Source organism: Oryzias latipes, chromosome 17 (genome assembly GCF_053564925.1).
Source record: "Oryzias latipes strain Hd-rR chromosome 17, Olatipes_Hd-rR_3.1".
Lineage (NCBI taxonomy): Eukaryota > Metazoa > Chordata > Actinopteri > Beloniformes > Adrianichthyidae > Oryzias > Oryzias latipes.
In genome coordinates, this window is record NC_136253.1 from 34,874,564 (window position 1) to 34,894,910 (window position 20,347).

Genomic DNA, 20,347 nt, shown 5'->3' on the forward strand with positions numbered 1-20,347 from the left:
AACTATTTGTTGGTGTGTGAACTAAGTCATGCAATTTACTTATGACACTCCCATGTTTTTACTCTGTATTATCGACTGCCCCCCCATCTCCCCCATTCTAACCCCTTATCCTCCATCGCTAACATCCCACTTTAATTCTTTCTCTCTTCTTTTCTTCCATCCAGTCCAACAAGGAATGCATATAAATATAATTATCATAAATAAAGATTAGCCTCAAATACAAAAGTGGTTTATACAAATATACTCTGGCTGAAGATACCCAAACCCCTGCTGTAACAGTAAAATCTGTCCAACACAAGAAACCTTCCACTCCGATCTGCTCAGCTGTTGGACAGAACAAGTTTAAAAAATAAATAAATAAAATAAAAAACAACATTATATAGATTTTTAATTTCTTTTTTAAATAATAATAAAAAACAATTAGACATTTTTAGAATGTCTATTCTACGATTACTTTTTACTGTGTGAGTTTTCACAATTCTTTTGTAAAAACGTAGCTAATTTACACATTTCCTGTTAAACTGCACAAGAAAGCAGCAGGTGAGGTACCGGCAGCCAATGGCTCCCCTGCGTCCAGCCTTCCCGCACACGCTGACTGAGCTGCAGCTGACCCATGCACTTTACTGTTTCAGTCTTTATATCCTCCTAAAAGATGCTTTTTGTATAATGACTTCATCTGCATATTTTTTCCCAACTGATTACATTGGTGCCAGTTTGTGACCCACTTAGTCTTTTTTATCCCCTAAAAATGTGCAATAGAAAGACACTGAGGCCCGCAGTATGTGTGCCTCAAGACAGAGGGCGCTGGTGATCCCAGAAAATGTGACACTGCGGCTAAAGAACGATAGAGTTAATGGTCGCAGCGGTCCAGTAATTGTTTAAGTTTGTTTAGCATCACTTTCTAAATGGAGGATTTTGTGTCTAAACTCAGGAGTTTGTTGAGACGTGTCTCTGGCAGAGATCTCCGTGGAAACTGAGAGACTTTTAAAACTGAGATGGGAAAGGAAAACTTCTACAAACAGTTTCTCCCTGTGATTCTTCAGAAGGAGCAGCCAATGGACTCCATTTAGAAGTAAAAGTAAGTCAATAACAATTTTGTTAATTGTTTTTTAATGCTACAGTTTTGAAACACACTTTAACAGTTGCAGACTGATGACGTCAGCGCCTCACCAGGCAGGAACCTCACCGCACGTCACTGCTTTCTAATTTGCCAATCTGCTGGTTGTTGTTTTTTTTGCAATCGTGCTTCATAAATATATTATTTCAGGATAAATTATTTAAAAACAAAACTAGAAAAATAACAAAAAAACATTAAAAAGTACTAAAAATTGGATCTAAAAAAACACCAGTGTTTCATTTAAATTTTTTTATTGAATGCAACATGCCTCATAGTTAATAAAAGTAGTCTGAATTTAGCAAAACTCTACTTATCTTGTGGTTTATCTAAACTATAAAACCCCTAAAAATAAAAATATAAAACCATAAATCTCACCTTTGATTGAAATTTTCTCCAGGGGAATTCACAGCCACCTTTTGGTGTCAATATTGGAGCCACTGTGCTGTTGGCATGTGGTGGACCACTGCGCTTACAGATGGACTTGTGCTCAAAACCACAGTTGTAGTCATGCCAGACTCCTGATGAAAGTTCAACAAGTTTAAAAAAAATTCCCAACAAGTTCTATGCAACAGTCTATGTCAAAAACAGGAAATATACTTAAAATACTTCATTTTCAAAAGTAATTTAATATTCCTGTCATTTTAATGTAGCTAATAAGCAGGAAAACTATTCTGGATTAAGGCTTCATGTCTGTTGGCTGTTCTGCAATGATGATTAGCACATTTGACACATTTTTTTGCCATTGTGTTTTTGAAGAAGCCACCTTACCAACAAATTTTTTACATTTAATTTAATTCCATTTTTGCATTTTCTTACCGTCCTCCACTCTCATGATGACACACTGTTCATCATAATGTTTATAGTCTGGCTGACCCTCATCCCATTGTTGATAAATCACCTCTGAATGATCCATCCATCTGTTGCAGCACAAGAATGAAAAAAAAATTAATCTCTAAAAGACAGTTAATTAAAGTTATTTTAAAGCAAAAAATATATATTTCTTTTCTAAGTATAGAAATATTATCCTTAGTTTAAAAATGTTTACTGGAAATAAAGTTCTCCAATTTTTTTATGAGATTAAGTTATTTCAGATTTATGATTACAAAAAAATCAATTGTGTTACTTGTAAAATATGTGTCTATAAATACTTACACACGCGTTCCATCAAAATCCACATTTAGACCGATCCAGTAGTTTCCATGACTGCGGCTGATCTACAGGAGAAATATATTTGCCTTGAGTTCATAGCTATGGTCTGTTTATCCTTTAATGTGTTTGTTTATACCTTATAGTAACATTCTATTCAAGGATTTTTGTAAAAAAAAAACTTCTAAAATGGTAATAATTGTAATAAAAAGTCGTGGAACCCCAAGACATGGAGAGTGTAAATGACAGAATGGGACATTTCCAATGCCGTGGACAAAGAAAGTGTTTGACACAGATGATCATAGTATTTATTGCTGCTTGATCAACTGGAGAAATATGGCATTAGAAGACGTGACTTCACAGTTAAGTTGAAACCAGGAACCAATTTGTACCTTACAACAATTAAAGATCTGATTTGCTGACGGCTACATGTGGTCTTTAGCCAGTCTCTATGTTGTCCCCTAAACTGTTTATTTTGTTTCTAAATGTTAGATTTATAGAATCTGATTTGTTCCAATATTCTTTGTTTGCTGATGACACCACTCTATACTGTTCCAGGGAAAACATGGAGCAGCATCTCAATGAGGACTTTACAAACTGAGGAAGTGGTTTGATACCAATAGACGATTTTATCATATTTAGTAATTGATGGATAAAGAACTACATTGACTTAATGATTTATGATGTCATGATAGAGAGGGTTTATGTAAACAAATAAGCATTGAGTAAACATTGATGGCAAATTGTCCTGGAATTCCCACACAGCTCAAAAACAAAAAAAGTCAAATACAGTTGCTAAACTACATAAATCTAAGATTTTTTTAATCAAATTTCTCTGTACATGTTATACCGTTGTCTCATATTACATTCCACGTACTGTCTTGAAATATTCTCATAAAACCATTGAGCATTAAGCTTACATTGCTCTTGAATGTAAAATGAAAATAGTGCCTTGCACTACGACACACTAGCGTGAACCCCGCCTTCACCCAACAGAGGGTGGGCTGGGCTCCAGCAACCCTGTGGCTCCAAAAGAGAGTATGCAGGTTTAGAAGATGGATGGATGATGGATGGATGGATGGATGCATGGATGGATGGATGCATGGATGTGTGTTTTTTACTAGTGCTAAGGATGCTGGTGATAATTTTCCCCTTTTTCCAGCTTTTTTATACATTTTGTATTTCAGTTTGCGCTAAAGCTTAATGCAGGTGAATCTGGTATGCTTGTTTTTTTAATCTTTATTTGGTCCAGTAAATATCAGACTTACCCGTTTCCAGAGAAAGGCATTTTCGTTGTAACTGTTGATGGTCGCCAGGTCCCCATGAAACTGCTTGCAGAACTGACGGGCTTCTTCCATCGACAGACTTTTTTGGTTGATAAAATACTGATTCCCCTTCCATTCCAACCATCCGTCGGAGGTTGTGTTATAATCTTTCAAATTTTGAGAACCATTTCTCATCTTCAGTACACATATAGATTAAACGTTTCTATTATTACAGAACCTTTCCAAAGAATTAGAAAATCATGGAAAAGTTAATACATTTCTATTATCCTATTTAAAAATATTAGTCTTTCATAGAATATAAATTCAGGTCCCTCTGTTTAAACGTTTTCTAGTTTTTATATGGTTTTTTACACAAAAAATGTAAAAACCCCACAAAAACAGGAAATTAGAATACTCTGGAGAAATCTGCCCAAATTTAGCAGGGAATGAAAATTTTCTTCTGAGTTTTACCAACTAATCATCTACTAAACCCTAAGCAGCTGCACCGACTCCCCAGATGCCATTGATTTGGTTAAGGTTGGTTCAACGGTCTCATTTCAGTTAAACATGGGGAAGACTTCAGACTTCATAACTAGATGATATCCTAACATTCTTTGGAAAGGTCTGTATTTGATCACGCACTTTTACAAAACTAGATCTCACCTGGAGTAACAGGGTCAGGAGGCGGCTTCGGTGTGACTCCTGTACAGAAATAGAAAACAGTAACTCAGTGTTGCATTAGAAAAAGAGATCATAACCTCGCTGTTCCCTCGCTACATCAGGGATAACCTTTGGCAGATTTCTTTGTATTCCTTCCTTTATTTAAACAGTGCACTCTGTTCTGTGTCCTGGTTGGTTATTGATCTTGTCAATCATTCACATCCTTACAGTGTCTCCTTCAGACGTGCAGCTCTCCCAATGTGGTCAAATCTCTTATCGAGAGCAATCTTTGTTTTCTTTCTATAATACCGGACTTATTTTTCTATGAAGGTTTGAAATTCTAGCTTTTAAACAAGAGAGAAAAGTGTGAAAATGTTCATGTCTGTCTGAGAAAAATGTAGAAAATGTGCATTGAGGAGTATTACAGCCTTAAAGCATGTAATCCTACTTTGCAGATTTTACATTTCGAGGGTCTTTAACGGAGCTTATTCGCGATAAACAAGTGAATGCTGTTTTCAAACTATCTGCTTGAACACTGAGATATATGAAAATGGAAAGTATTTACCTAAAGGGATCTGACAGAACCAGCTGTTGTATTTTTCACACTGATTATCATTCCAGGACCCCTCCATGTCCCAGCCATACATAGAAAACTCAGTACAGGATTCAATATTGTTTTTATTGTTTGGCTCCCCGTTACTCCAGTGCTGGAAGTTTACCTTTTGAAAACAGAAAATCATAAAAATAATTCATACATTTTGTGCTCTTAGGTTTTAATTTACAGCACAAAGAAAACAAGACATTTACCGGAGATCCATCACTCCACACGTAACCCAAGTCCAAGTTGGGGGCACTGAGTCCAATCCAGGCACGGCTATGTCTGTAAGTCCACAAAGCTGTCAGCAAACTACTGAGTGTGAAACCTGCGCCTGTTTAGATGAACACAGAGCTGATATTCTGGCAGTGGTGGGGATATTTTTTAGGCCATCAGAGAAGGAGATGTGATTTTTCAGATATGAAAAATATCTGAATCATGTGTTGATTATATTTTGTCCATGAATACTCATTAAGTCATTCCTAATGGTCTGTCCATTCCCATTTATTGTGTTTATGATGTTAATGCTGCTTCCAGACGACGTATTTTCACATTGGAGCATTTAACCAATCACATTTCAGCTTTCCTCTGTTGCCAGGCAGGGTACGGGTAATTACTATGAGTTGTGAAGGCCTCCTAATGCAAAATCAATGTTGGTGATTCATTTCTTTCAACCAATCAGATTTTGCTGGTGGCGGTGCTACTGGCGAACATTGGCGCCAACCTTCCACCAGAGGCAAGGTGGGGTTCAGTGTCTTGCCCAAGGACAGTTCGACACATGGGCGTGCAAGGCGGGAATCAAACCTGCAATATTACGATCGGGGTCGACCGCCCTTCCACTGCACCACGGCCGCCCACATAATGAGTTGAGACTGTACCTTCCACGGCCAGCTACAAGGTCGTCTTTGCTGTGGAAGCTGAGCAGGTCTCCTCCGATGGCTGTGCAGTACTCTCTGGCCTCATACCATGTTTTCTTGTCTCCGAAGAACTTCAGGACGAGAACATACATTTATTTTATCTGTGTGCAACAAATAAATTAGTCTTGCATGTACAAGTGTGTCATGGGATTGAGGTAGAGTGGTCAACATCAAATTGGAAGGTTCCAGGTTTGATTCCTGCCTCGCCTGTCCATGTGTCAAGTCAAAACTTCAATGCGAGCTGATTTGTGAGACTTTAGGCTACAACTTGTGGCTTGTTATCTTTTATTTATCCATTATTTTCTTCCCTTATTTTGTCTCTCATAGTTGAAGTGTACGTATGATAAAAATATAAGGCCTCCCTCATCTTTTTGAGTGGGAGAACTTGGACAACTAGTAGTTTACTAAACACTTTTTTGACCCACTGCAGTGTACAGGATCATCTTTACTGTCCACTATAAAGAAGGAAGTTACCTTTAGACACTTTATAATTTTTGCATCTGCAGTTTTATGAGCAGGTCTATGAACAAGGTGTGCAGCGATTCATTTTAGAAACTATTCGATTCATATCATAATTTGCAGTTGCCGATAGAATTCCTAGTCGATATTGGTTCATTTGAACGATCTGATTCTCTGACCTAAAATGGATCCAGAGCATATTTATCCCAAACCTCAACCAGTGAGACTCAGAGAGAAATAACTGCTACTGAACAGTGAAGTTTTCCTCATACTTGGATTTCTTCCAGATCATCAAGTTTAAATGAAATACAGTGGTGGACATAATTGTTGGTAACCCTCTGTTAAAGAAAGAAAGTCCACATTGAAATGACTTCAAACGTTCAAAAGTAACAATAAACTAGAATTTATTGAAAATTAAATAATCAAAATCAGCCATTTCTTTTGAGTTGTTGATTAACATAATTATTTAAAAAAAACAAACTCGTGAAATAGGGCTGGACAAAAATGATGGGACCCATTACTTAATATTTTGTTCCACAGCCTTTTGAGGCAATCACTGCAATGAAACGGTTTCTGTATTTGTCAATGAGCCTTCTCCACCTGTCCACAGGTATTTTGGCCCCCTCCTCATGAGCAAACTGCTCCAGTTGTCTCAGGTTTGACGGGTGTCTTCTCCAAATGGCATGTTTCAGCTCCTTCCATAGATGTTCAATGGGATTCATATCTGGGCTCATAAAAGGCCACTTCAGAATAGTCCAACGCTTTTCTCTGAGCCATTCTTGGGGTTTTTGGCTGTGTGTTTTGGATCGTTGTCCTGTTGGAAGACCCATGACTTGAGACTGAGGCCAAGCTTTTTCTGACACTAGGCAGCACATTTTTTACCCAGAATGCCTTGATAATCTGGAGATTTCATTTGACCTTCACAACTTCGAGACACCCTGTGGCAGATGCATCAAAGCAGCCCCAAAACAGAACTGAGCCTCCTCCATGTTTCACAGTAGGGACAGTGTTCTTTTGGTTGGATGCTTCATTTTTGAGTCTACCAACATAGAGCTGATGTGCCTTACCAAAAAGCTCCAGTTTGGTCTCATCTGTCCAAAGGACATTTTCCCAGAAGCTTTGTGGCTTGTCAACATGCATTTTTGCAAATTCCAGTCTGGCTTTTTTGTGATTTCCTTTCAACAGTGGTGTCCTCCTTGGTCGTCTCCCATGAAGTCCACGATCTGACACTGATGTACCTTGATCTAGGAGTTCACATTTAATGTCTTTGGAGGTTGTTCTGGGCTCTACAGTTCCAACTATCCGTCTCCTCAATATGTCATCAATGTTCCTCTTCCATCATCCAGGTAGGTTGGCTACTGTCCCGTGGGTCTTAAACGTCTGAATAATATGTGCCACTGTGGTCACAGGAACTTCAAGCTGCTTAGAGATGGTTTTATAGCCTTTACCTTGACCATGTTTGTCTATCATTGTGTTTCTAATGTCCTGGGACAATTCTCTCCTTGGCTTTCTGTTGTCCATGTTCAGTGTGGTTCACACCTTTTCACCAAACAGCAACGTGACTATTTGTCTCCCTTTAAATAGGCAGACTGACTGATTCTGGGTTTGAAAACAGCTGTGATGTCAATTAAAGGAAATACCTGAGTTCATCATGACCCCCTGGACAATTAGTTCTCAGTCTTTTATGGAGGTCCCATCATTTTTGTCCAGCCCTATTTCATTAGTTTGTTTTTTTAAGTAATTCTGTTCATCAACAACTCAAAAGTAATGGCTGATTTTGATTATTTAATTTTCAATAAATTTTAATTTATTGTTACTTTTGAACATTTCAAGTTATTTCAGTGAGCATTGTGGACTTTCTTTCTTTAACTGAGGGGTAGCAACTATTTTGTCCACCACTGTATGTGTCCAAACAAAAAAGTAAACTAGAATGAATGTCAAAACCATTCACGTTAGTTTCCTAAAGTTCAGCCCACTGTGGTTTTTCCACATCCAAAGAATCCAAAGGGAACATAATTAGAACATTCTAGACACTGGATGGTCACATGACTTTATTCAAAGTCTTTCCACACATTGGACTGGAATGATGGACTGATCAGTTTTTGCGGCATCACATGTGTGTTGTCCGCTGATGCCCTTGGTCGCCCTTTATGTTTGAGTAAAATAAATGGACCGTGTCTCAATCCAAATAGTATTTACCCGTGTCAATAATATTTATTTATATAAATGGGAGTCAATATTGATTTATTTCAGTTTGAGACGTTTTAAAATGGTACTGTGGCTTCCTAAGCATTGCTCACCATGCTAAACACCAAGTTTTTCATTTGGTGTACAGTAGTCTGTACTCTTTTGTTTCCAAGCCAATGGCTGGTGGCGGGTCTTCACCAGTATTATTCCCCTTCTGAAGTGTTTCACCTTTGCCCCCAGCTGCTCAATATAGCCTGACAGCACTGCTGCTCTACGCAGACATTGTTTTTTCCCTAGTCGGAGATATCAACACGGTGGATCGTGCAGGAACTTCCAGCTCAACCACTCTAACAGCAGAACCCTTAACCCCAACCCTAACAGAAACCTGGCAACTGCTTAATGACTTTTCACAACTCAACTACTCAACTCCTGACGGATTTATTTATGTTTTGTAATCTCGCAGTCAAACTCGCAGTCTGTCAATATAAAATCTTTAACGAAACTCTCCACCTGTAAAAACAGAAATAAATCTTGGCTCATTGAACAACGGCAGTGCAACAATGTTGTGAAAAATATCCTATGTGTGTATGTGAATCATGTAAATAAGGACAGTTAAGTGCATTGTATACTTCTTTTTTACCATTTGTATTCTTTTACTGTTTATTTACGATCTCTGTAAGAGCTCCTCTAGGGACGGGTGTTGTAAATTAGCCAAGGCTATAAACACTGGGATACAGGTATCCGATTGTTTCAATGTAATGATCTATGCTTCATTTAATTTGTCCCTTTTTACGGAGCCCTTGTCCTGACATTAAGATATTAAAATATATCTTGTTCTCACAGATTAATATCTTGTTCCCACAGCTTATCTCGTTCGCACGAAATACTATTCCGTTCCCACAAGATACTATTCCGTTCCCTCAAAATACTATTCCGTTCCCTCGAAATGATTAACTCTTGCGAACGCAATAATTATTTTGTTCAAACGCAATAATTAATCCGTTCGAACGCAATAATTAATCCGTTCGAACGCAATAATTATTCACGTCATAAGTCATTCACGCGGATATGCTCTCTTTACGCTGCTAAAAGCCGCTTTCAGCGGTAACTTCCGTGTCTCTGTGACCCACATTCGTTCAAAAAAGGAACATAAAAACAAAAAATGATCACTTTATTACTGTCTCAATGAATATAAGAAAAATATAAAAAGATTTATGATAACTAGGCTGCTTTGTCATACGATAGCTCCTGCTAGGCTACTACTAGCTCCGCCGCAGAGCTCTTTGATGTATGCCGGCATTTGGGCAACTGGCTGGTCTGTTGTCACACAGCTGATATTGTAGTTTAGGGTCGAATAGGAAGAATAATGTTCAGGACTTGTATTTTATTTACTTTAGCAGTCAGTCGCTTTACATTCGAAGGCTATTAGGCTACATGCTAACTAACTAGCTGATCATTTATCCTGTTATTAATTTACGTCATAGATTTACAGCAGATACCTTCACATTTCTGTCTGTGTGTGTCTCATTACATTGCATTGAAGACACGGAGGATGTTTACAGAACAGATTTATTCAACAGATTTATTATCTTGTGGGAACGGAATAGTATTTCGTGCGAATGAGATAATAATCTGTGGGAACAAGATATTAATCTGTGGGAACAAGATATATTTTAATATCTTAATGTCAGGACACGGGCTCCGTACCCTTTAAATAAACATAAATCAATAAATTTGCTATGCCGACGACACCCAACTCTACCTGGCAACTCACACCAACTCCACTTTCACTCCTGCCCCCCCGACAGCCTGTCTCTCGGAACTCAGATCCTGATTTTTATTTAACTCCCTGCAACCCAACAGCAAACCTAACTCTCCTCATTGACACTAGATCAACCCTCTCCAAACTCAACACTCTTACCGTTCCTCTTGATAACTCTTCGGTTACCTTCTCCTCCCAAGTAAAGGGTTTAGGCGTTGTCCTAGACAGCTCTCTATTCTTCTAATCCCACATCAAACATATCTCCTGCACATCATTCTTCCACCTTCCTAACATTAACCATCTCCAACCTTCTGATACCCCACACGCTGCTTCCATTTTGGTCCACAGCCTTGTCACCAGCCGCATCAATTACTGCAATTCCCTTCTTTTTAGTCTCCCCAACAAATCCATTCATAAACCCTAACTGGTCCAGATCATCACCAGAACTCCCCTTCAACACCCCCTCACCCCAATTCTACAGCAGCTTTACTGGCTTCCAGTCGAATCAATTGTTCTGCTCCCTGAGGTCTTCACCTGATTGTTCCCTTACCCCACCATGGGGGCTTGGACCTTCACCTGCTCCACCCCCAAACTCTAGAACTATTTTCCACCGGATTTAAGAAACTGTGACTCCTGTCCCTCTGCAAATCCGAACTCTAAATACATCTGTTCAGGAGACCATATTGTAATGACACAGCTATTCCGTCACTGTAGCGGGGAAACAAAAGCCAAGCTGCTGATTAATTGGCTGCATTGGAGAACTATCTGTGCCCCATACACAGTACAACTCTGACCAGCTTCAGAGAGGGAGAACCAAAGAGATAGGCAGATTACATAAACTCCTTTCTGGCACCAAAGCTCACTTATTTGAACACACCCGCAAACATTCAAACAGCATGGAGGTCACTTCCACAAGATTCTCCACTTCCAATGAGTCTTAGGAGCTAACCCCCAGGTCGCCACAATATCTTTAACTCCTTTTCCCGATTTCTGTCTGCTTTAATCTGCTTTTATTTGTAAAGTGGCCTTGAAAGTGCTAAAAGGCTGTTATAAATGAATGTAATATTAGTATTATAATTAATATTGTAAACCTATTAATTAATTAAGTAGATTGATCGTTGCACCCCTAGGGGATAATGACTTTATTGAAGGGGTTCACTTTACCTTGAAACAGAAGTTTCCTGATGGTAATTTAGTCCAGCCAACTGTACATGTCTGGACTGGAACTGTGGTTGGGTGGGGGGTCACAACTGCTCCTTTTGCTAGCTGTTTACAGATGTATTTTTCCTTATTGGCACAAGGCAGAACATCCCAGAGACCAGCATGATGCCCAGTTGCCATAGCAACACACCCCTGTCGGTCCCCTTGGTTTGTCAATAGAAGGATGATTAGATGTTGGTTCTAAAGCAACATATGATCTGGAAAAATGACTCGCCATACCTGGCATTTCAGCGTTCCAGTGAGTAAATCTGACCCTCTTTGTGTTGGTCCACACAAAAACATTGATTTCTCTTTGGTTTGAAAGCCCCAACCAGAAGTGTTTCTCTGGTCTGAGGCCCACCAAGCTGGTTAGGAAAGCATTATCCACACTGGAATGTTCAGAATAAAAAATCACTTTATTTCTCAGAGGTCAGTATGCAGCATTGTCAAAAAATAAATAAGAAGTCACAAAATTTAGCAGAGAGAGTTTTCCCACAATGCTGAGAATCCTAATAGAAATATTTACCTTGTTGAAACATCTGCCAAATAGGATTGTGAATGATCACAGATCATTCTGGCTTCATCAAAGGTTTTTGTCTCACTTCCAACAAGGTAGCAATAGGAGCCGAATCGTTTCCAACCCTGGATGATCAGGAGTCAAAAATTATGCCAGTTTGTACACATTATTGCATTTCTGTCCCATAAGATGAACAAAACAAACACGTGAAACACGTGACATGTACTGTATGTGACAGTACAAACTAAACAAACAGAATGAACTCACCGTCTGGCAGCCTTCTTCTTGCAATATTTCTGACCCAGAAGCCTCACTTTTTTTCATGCAGATGAAGCCATGTTTCTCCTCACAAACACTGTCAGCCCAGTTTCCTTTCTGCAGGAAAGAAAAAAATAAAAATACTTTGATAGTGTTGACTCAGTTGTTTAGCAAGGAAGCTACAGTTTACCGTTGAGGTTACTGTTTAGCTTAAGTATAGATTCCCTCTAACTATCATGTGTAACTTTATTTGACAATTTTTTACATAAAACCAGGTCATTTGTTATTTATTTTAAAAATCTCCCTTCTAGCCACCATTTAAGGCATTAAATGTGTCTTTGGATTTGAGCCATTTTGAAATAAAAAAGGATTATTTATCAGTTGCTGTCATGGTCTTGAAACGTCATACCTGGCCTCTGATTAGAACACAGTCCTCTTGATTTTCCTGAACTCCTGGTTTCCCAAACTCCCAGCTGGTGAATCTGACAGCAGATTGGTCACTCCAGTCAAACAGACCCTCTGTGGTCCGGTCATTCAGTCCAATCCAAAGCTCATCCGTTGGTACTTCAGAGGAAAGAGAACATGTTGTTCAACCAGCTACCCTCCTACTGTCTAGAAAGCCTGAAATGCTGGTTCTTCTGATGCATTTGGAATACTAGTAAAATACATTTACTTTCATTGTAGTTTATAAATGTTTGAGAAAGTAAGTAATTTAAACAAGCCTCGTGAAAAAAAACCTGTACATACTGAAAATATGAAGGAATAATAAGTCATTGAGATTGTGTTATTTGTGAGGAGCATACCATAACCAAGCTCTGAGAAGATAAAACTTTGTTCCTCTACATTATGGATGCTCACTAGATCCCCTTCCTCCTTCCTGCAAGTTAACTGAGCATCTGACCATGTTTTCTGGGAGCGATAAAGCTGGTAGCAGCGGCCGTTGTAGGAAATCCATGGTGCTGTGCAAAGTCCCGCCTCTGGAGCTGAATGTGAAGGGCCAATAACAGGATGTGCATGCGATCAGAAAATGTAGTTGAAATGCGCTCAATACTTTGTAACACTTCCTTATACAGTATGGTACTTACTGGGTATTTATTTTAAATACTAACCACCAAAAGAGACATATTAACTTACCATAAGTACCACACAAATAGACAGTAGGTGCTATTAAGTAGCACGTAGGAACAGCCCAAGTGTCACATAAATATTTACGTAAGTACCATGTAAATACCCAGTAGGTACCTCATGGTACAACTTAAGTACCTCTTAGGTACCATGTAGGTACCATGTAAATACCCAGCAAGTATCGTACTTTAAACGGAAGCGTTACTAAATACTTTCTTCTTGTTACCCTTAGTTGGAACAGCTGGACCTCCATGACTGCAGCAGATGTAACCCAGTCTTTTGCTGCAAACTGAATTTCTCCAACTGTAGTCTGCAGTTCCATCTGCAAACCCACAGACATGTCCTGGACTGGAAAGTGGATATCCTGGGGTAAGACAGCAAGGAACAGTACAGAGATGGATTAGCCTTGACTGAAGACAGGCCGAATAGAACCACATGACTTAAATTTTAAACATCTTTTTGTTACTCCAGTGAGTATTTATGATTTATAAATATGAAAAGAAACACCTTTAATCCTTTAGAAATTGTCTTGTTGTATTTGTGGCTTAGAGAGGAAGTTGTGTGGCTGCCGTGCTGTTCGGTTGTGGTGAAAGGGGAACCGAGTCAGAGAGTGATACTCTCAATTTATTGCTCAGTCTTTGAGTAATCCTCACCTATGGTCATGAGCTCCAGGTCATGACGGAGAAAACAATGTTTTGAATTCAAGCAGCTGAAATGAACTTCCATCTGGGTGGCAGGATACTCCCTTAAAAATAGTGGGGGGCTTGGTCCTCCTTAGAAAGCTCAGAGTAGAGCCGCTGCTCCTACACATTTTTCCAGTCATTTTTCAGATGACTGGAAAAACATATCTCTTTTATGGACATAATGAGCAGTGTTTGTACCCAATGTACTTTCCAGAATGACTGGTTATCGGTGCAGGGAACGTTTGTGAACAGTAAGTGTCTATATTCTGTGTTTATCCGTAACCTTGTCTTGCCCATCGCTGTAAACCAGTGTCAATCACCTGAGTCCCAGTTCAGATAACGGAAAGGATTTTGACTGGACCACTTCCAGCCATGTTCTGGATCCAGAGTGAGCCCAATCCAGAACTTGTACCCTTCCTCCATCCTTCCTGAGGTCAGTATTGCTGCAAATAGAACGTCTTCATTAACCAAAATGATAATAATAATTAAGATAATGGTTTAAAGTATTTTACAGCTTTAAGTTATAATTGTGCATTAAGCAAATGAAAGTATCATAGACGGTATTATAGTCTTGTTCAAGGGCAGACATGTGGCCCGTCTCACCCGTGACATAAGCCTCCTGGTGGGGATCCGTGAGACTCAGTAAAGTAGCATTCTGCTGTTTGCAGCTGCTTTCTGCTTCTGCCCATGTCAGAGCAGCATCACTGTTCAGCTGGTAATACGCTCCTGTTTTGGGGTGTTTGATCCAGCTTTGTCTCGCTGTAAAGTAAATAAATAGTATTATCCTTATTAACTGTGTTGTGACTCAGCGTCTGTGTGTTCTTCTTCTACCACTGTCACTAGAACATCAAGACCACGGTGCTTAAATACTTACAGTTGGTTGGGCAAACCCCCCATTTGTCTGAATCAGAAGAGTAATAGGTCTCAACCGCACACCAAAGCTCTGTGTGGTCGGTCATAGTGCAGTCTGAGTACCACTGGTTTCCGTACATGAAAGGAAACATGCACGGCTTTCCAGCTGCAGTTCCTCCAGTGGTAAACATTTCTGAAACAGAAACACCTTCATGGTTAGTTTGACCACTTTTCCAGACGTAAGTCATAAAAAATGATTTGTTTCAAATAGCCAGCTTTGTTTTCCACCTCTGTATGTTCTTGCACAAGCTCCATCAAAAGTCCCTGAAATGGTGAAGTGACTGTTGGGTCCGGTTGTTTTCGCGAGAACGGCGCTGTGGTCCGTCCTAATCTCAATGAAGAGCTCTTTGCCCTTCAGACCAAGCAGCGTTTGGTTCCTGCACTCCCACTTTTGAAGCTCACTGTCTTCATCACAGTCATAAAGCTTTACTTCAGCCCCCACACTTTGCCCCTGGGCTCCCACACACTTGTTCTTTTGAGGAACCAGAAGCCGATCGTTGGTTGTCCAACGCAACTCCAGAAAAAACGCTGTGGCCTTGTTGATAAGTTGAAATGCAGAATCTGCAGAAACAGTTTTCAAAATCAAAATATCCTCAAAGATTTGTTCTTCTGTACAACTGAAAATATGAACTGAAAATAATACCTCCTGGAAAACAAAGATCTGGTTTGTTTAAAATTGAGACAAACCTGTAAATTTAAATATTTAACAATAAACATCATCCCAAACTGTACAAACCCAAAAACGTACCATCTTTTGCCAGGCATTGCAGTGATTTAAAGAGGAGCACAAAGGTTATGCAGAAGATCCTCATGGTTCCAGTTCCTTGTTAGGTTTTCACAACCAAGAGCTTGATCCATGTGATGCTTCCAGAGTCAGCCAGGGCTGTGTTCATCACTGTAAGGGTACAGAAGCTTTAACTGCACCAATCCGACCATGTGACCCAAAGTGTGATGATGGTGGGACGTCATGTCTTATGCCTCTTACCTCGTATAAACAGGGAATTGTGGAACTCATAACTTGCATGTTCAGCTGGTTCTGCTTATGACACATGCCCCCCCCACTCTATAGTTGGGAAATGTTTGTATTTTCACAAAAATCCCAGAATTCATTTGCAGAATTTAACTTCTTTTCTCAAAGCTGTCCAGAGGGGATTTTACTTTCACGAAAAGCCTTTATAAAGTTTTTCACTAAATAGAAGTTTCATCTCCACAGACGGAAGATGAAACGTGGCTGTGATTGTTGAATTATAAAACAACGCTCGTGTCCTCTGTTGGTATATCAGATATTGTGGAATGTATTGCTATTTTTTTACAACAGAATTATGAAAGAAAGCCAAAATAATTTAGTTACAGTTTTTTTCTTGATTTACTGCTGAAATAAATGATGATTTTGTAGTTTTGGCTGCTAACAAGGGAATTGACAGTCTATCTTGATGGTAGGTCCATTTGAACAGTAGAAATAGAAAATCACACTTAAGAAATAAAGAAATCCACTGAAAAAAATTATACAAATTCATTTGCATTTCATTGAAGGGTATATGAATTTGAACCTTCTTGCCCGAAAGACTTAGTACTTTGTGGCCAAATCCTTAGTATCAGCATAGAGGTCAAATATTTTTGTCAGTTGATGATCAGGTTTCTGCACATATCAGGAGGAATTATGGTTCTTTCTTCTTTAAAAAATACTTTTAAATCAATCAGATTTGGTGGCTGTTGCTTAGCAACGCTGACCTTCGGCTCTCTCTATGTGTTTTCTATAGGATTGAGGTCCAGAGATTTGCTGGGTCACTCCATGACCTTAGTCTGCTTCATCTTCAGCCATTACTTGGTTGTCTTGGCTTTAGGTTATCATGTTGAAAGACCAATTTACCATCCATTCAAGCCTCCTGGTGGAGGAAAGGAGGGTCTCACTCAGGATTTGATGGTACATGGCTCCATCCATCCTCCCATCCACACAGTGATGGAGCCTTGTGCAACAACCCCAAACCATAATGTTTCTACCTCCATGCTTGACAGTGGGGATGGTGCTCTTGGGGTCATAGGCAGCATTTCTCTTCCTCCTACATGACGGGTTAAGTTGATGCCAAAGAGCTCCATGTTGGTCTGATCTGACCTCAGCACCTTGTTCCAATCTCTCAAAATCATGAAGATGTTCAAACTTCAGGCGGGTTTACACATCTGCCTTCTTAAGCAGAGGGACTTTGTTAGCATTTTTACTGAAATAAATAAACTCCATATAGGTTCTGAATCTTTTCCTAGGACACTTAACCACTTAAACTAAATAGTAGAGCTCATCTTAAAAACATAATTTTATAATTGCATTACTGACTCAAAGCATTGAGCAATAGAAAAACGTATTTTCATTGTTTTTGTCTTGGGTTTGTTGAAGGGTTAAGTTTAACCAAGTCCATGTCCTGATGTCTGGAGAAATATTAACCTACTGAAAAGACAAACTTTAATAAATTTTTTACGTTTGTTCCTCATTCTGAGGAAACAAGACCCACTAAATTCTTGAAGTTAAATTAATGTATTTGCAGAATTCTTGAGTAATTTCTCACAACAGTGAAACTTCCTAAATGCTGACAGTTTTGTTTCAACTTCCTTAAAAAGAATTTTAATTTCTTCAGTTATGTCCTGGTCCTTTCTGCGAAATGTGGCTGATTTCCGGTGTGAGAACTATTTGGCTGTCACCAGGCCGTATCTCTTCCAACACCAGCAGGCCCAGAACTCAATAGCTACAACACTCATGTGTCCTGGACTTAGTGCTTCAACAGGGTTGGTACAGATAAAGAAGAAAATCCAAGCAAATAAATAATATTACAGCAATTTTAATAAACATCTCTCTTGTACCAGAAAACAATACCCCCCTCTTAAAAAAAAATAATTAAAAAAAGGCTGGTTGTCATTTGCACGTACTTCCATGCGACCAAGCACAAAATCTGATGGAAATGCATGTTGGCCACATGTAATACATGCAGCCTAAATGCCCACTGCTGCATTGCATGCATGTTTTTTTTTTCTTTGACTTATCCTGTCCAACAGCTGGGCAAACAGATGAGAGCTGAAGGCCTCTTGTGTTGGACATATTTCATTTTAACAACAGGGGTTATGAATCTTCTGCCAAACCAGAGGTATGTCTGAATAAACCCCTTTTGTAATCCAGGCCAAACTTTGTTCATTTTAATCATATTTGAAAATCTTTTGTGTTGGACCATGCATGTATTTTAAATCCATTCTATGTTGCTGTTGGTCGCATGAAATAACATAACAACGACCATAACCTTAACCTTCCTCCGGTACTGTGCATCCAAGAAAAAAGTTCAGCACTGGCTGGAAATATGCAAAGAATTATGTGCGAATAGTAACTTTCTAAAAAAAAACAAAAAACCCAACAGATGAGCATAAGCTCTACAAAAATATCAGTATAAAACAGTCTGGTGAAAGTCCCATTAAAATGGTAAAACCTCTTTGAAGACTCAACAGGAAAAAGTTGGCAAAAGTTCTAGTACAGCTAATGTATTGCAGGGTGCCCACACTTTTTTGGTGTGCGAGCTAGCATACTTTTCTTTTTTTAACTTGTTCTGTCTAGCAACTGAGCAAACAGATGAGAGCTGAAGGCCTTTTGTGTTGGACAGGTTGTACTTATACAGCAAGGTGTTATGTAACTTCTGATAGCCAGGGTGTATATTTGTATAAACCCCTTTTTGTCTTTGTTTTTTTTTATTATTGTTACTTTATTAAATTTTATGTTTTAAATATATATTTTCTTCTTTTTTACAGAGGGAAGAGAGAGGGAAAAATGTGAAAGGGGGTAGAAGAAAATAAAAAAAGAGAGAGGGGGAGAAAGTAAGGGGATACAAGTGCCAAGCTGCTAATTTATTTATGATTTTAAGCTTCATAACATTTATGCTAGATCTGCTGGAAAGACAAATGTTACATCCAAGAGTGAAAATCTGACACTAAGATAAGCAGAAAATATCCGTCCGTCAATACACTGTGGGTTAGGAGGGGGATAAAGCGGACAGGGAGCAGTGTGACAGTGTGCACATAGATAGATAGATAGATAGATAGATAGATAGATAGATAGATAGATAGATAGATAGATAGATAGATAGATAGATAGATAGATAGATAGATAGATAGATAGATAGATAGATAGATAGATAGATAGATAGATAGATAGATAGATAGATAGACAACTTTATTTATCCATTTGGGAGGTTCCCGCATGGAAATTAACATCTCCATCGTATACAGCACTATTAGACATAATCTGAAAAGTAAAAACAGTAAAGACAGTTTACATTTCTGCAAAACAGCATTTAAGAAAATCCACATGGGGTAGGAAATACATGCATGCTGCCAAAGTGTACTATGTGTTAGGATGGGAGGTCAAAACATCAAGGCCACCATCAGTCACCTCCTCTACATTAATGACATCAAGCTATATGCTAAGAGCGAGCGTGACATTGACTCCCTGATCCACACCACCAGGATCTACATTACTGACATTGGGATGTCATTCGGGCTCGAGAAATGCAACCGGATGGTGACAAAGAGGGGCAAGATAGTCCACACAGGAGGGGTCTCACTCCCAGAAGGGACAACAGTTGTCATGGCAGCTGCTGCTCCGCCATGCTTGTCAACGCTGATTCCCTCCACCTACACAGCTTTCAATAAATCTCTGCCTCTCTGCTTCACTTGCTGCCGAAAGGTCTAGCTAGTCACCCCGACTACCAGCCTATGTTGATGCTTCATGGTTTCAAACTATTTGACTTCTGACCTCCATGTGTTCATACTTGAGGATCTCAAGCTGACGGCATGCTCATCTGCCGATGCTCACGCTCCATGTTCTCCTTCATGCCGCTGCAAAGACCTGACTCAAGTCTTCTTCACAGACCCTGTCGCGACAAGCACAACCACTACAGACTTCCTCAATTAAGGTTGGGATTTCCCCCGCTTCTCACGTACAGACTGTGGAGGTTTTGCCTTTCACCGCTCACCGTCTGCTGGTTTACCTTCAACGCCTTCTGATGTAATCTCTCCATAAAAGGCAAGATACAGCTCCTTAGTCAGCATCTCTTGTTTTTTTATTGGTTGGTCCCCAAGATCTTGCCCTGACAAAAGCCAACATTAAGGACAGTTACAAGTACCTTGGAATTCCGCAGGCAAATGGCAACCTGGAGCAGGCAACAAGGAAAGCTGCAACTGCTAAATACCTTCAATGGGTAAGGCAAGTCCTGAAATGCCAGCTCAATGGCAAGAACAAGGCCTGGGCCACAAAAACTGCCAGTTATCAGATACCCTGCAAAAATAATAAGATGGAGGAGGTACAGACTACGGATGTTAAGACACAAAAGCTCTTCACCATGCATGGAGGGTTCCATCCAAAATCCAGCACCCTGAGACTGTATGCTAGCCGCAAGTAAAATGGGAAACACCTCAGAAGGTGGTTGAGAATGAGAGGGCAAAGATCCTGTGTGACTTCCAGATCCGGACTGATGGGATGGTAATGGAGAACCAACCAGACATTGTAGTGGTGGA

At 39.4% G+C, this 20,347-nt stretch overlaps 1 protein-coding gene across 1 annotated transcript in view; it reads right to left on the reverse strand.

Moving 5' to 3' along the window:
- The window catches only part of LOC101163523 (macrophage mannose receptor 1), a 28,292-nt gene extending 12,579 nt beyond the window's left edge, over positions 1–15,713 (reverse strand). Inside the window, exons 1-20 of the mRNA XM_011487077.4 lie at positions 15,552–15,713; positions 15,032–15,364; positions 14,766–14,936; positions 14,495–14,650; positions 14,212–14,334; positions 13,435–13,572; positions 12,887–13,066; positions 12,493–12,647; positions 12,093–12,200; positions 11,835–11,950; positions 11,549–11,697; positions 11,273–11,472; positions 5,662–5,771; positions 4,996–5,068; positions 4,754–4,907; positions 4,192–4,230; positions 3,532–3,695; positions 2,270–2,331; positions 1,934–2,034; positions 1,493–1,635 (exon numbers count right to left, since the gene is read on the reverse strand). Of these exons, the coding sequence (XP_011485379.2) occupies positions 1,493–1,635; positions 1,934–2,034; positions 2,270–2,331; positions 3,532–3,695; positions 4,192–4,230; positions 4,754–4,907; positions 4,996–5,068; positions 5,662–5,771; positions 11,273–11,472; positions 11,549–11,697; positions 11,835–11,950; positions 12,093–12,200; positions 12,493–12,647; positions 12,887–13,066; positions 13,435–13,572; positions 14,212–14,334; positions 14,495–14,650; positions 14,766–14,936; positions 15,032–15,364; positions 15,552–15,615 (2,739 nt within the window). The 5' untranslated portion in view covers positions 15,616–15,713. The remainder of the gene's footprint in view (positions 1–1,492; positions 1,636–1,933; positions 2,035–2,269; positions 2,332–3,531; positions 3,696–4,191; positions 4,231–4,753; positions 4,908–4,995; positions 5,069–5,661; positions 5,772–11,272; positions 11,473–11,548; positions 11,698–11,834; positions 11,951–12,092; positions 12,201–12,492; positions 12,648–12,886; positions 13,067–13,434; positions 13,573–14,211; positions 14,335–14,494; positions 14,651–14,765; positions 14,937–15,031; positions 15,365–15,551) is intronic.
- Between the last annotated feature and the right edge of the window lie 4,634 nt (positions 15,714–20,347).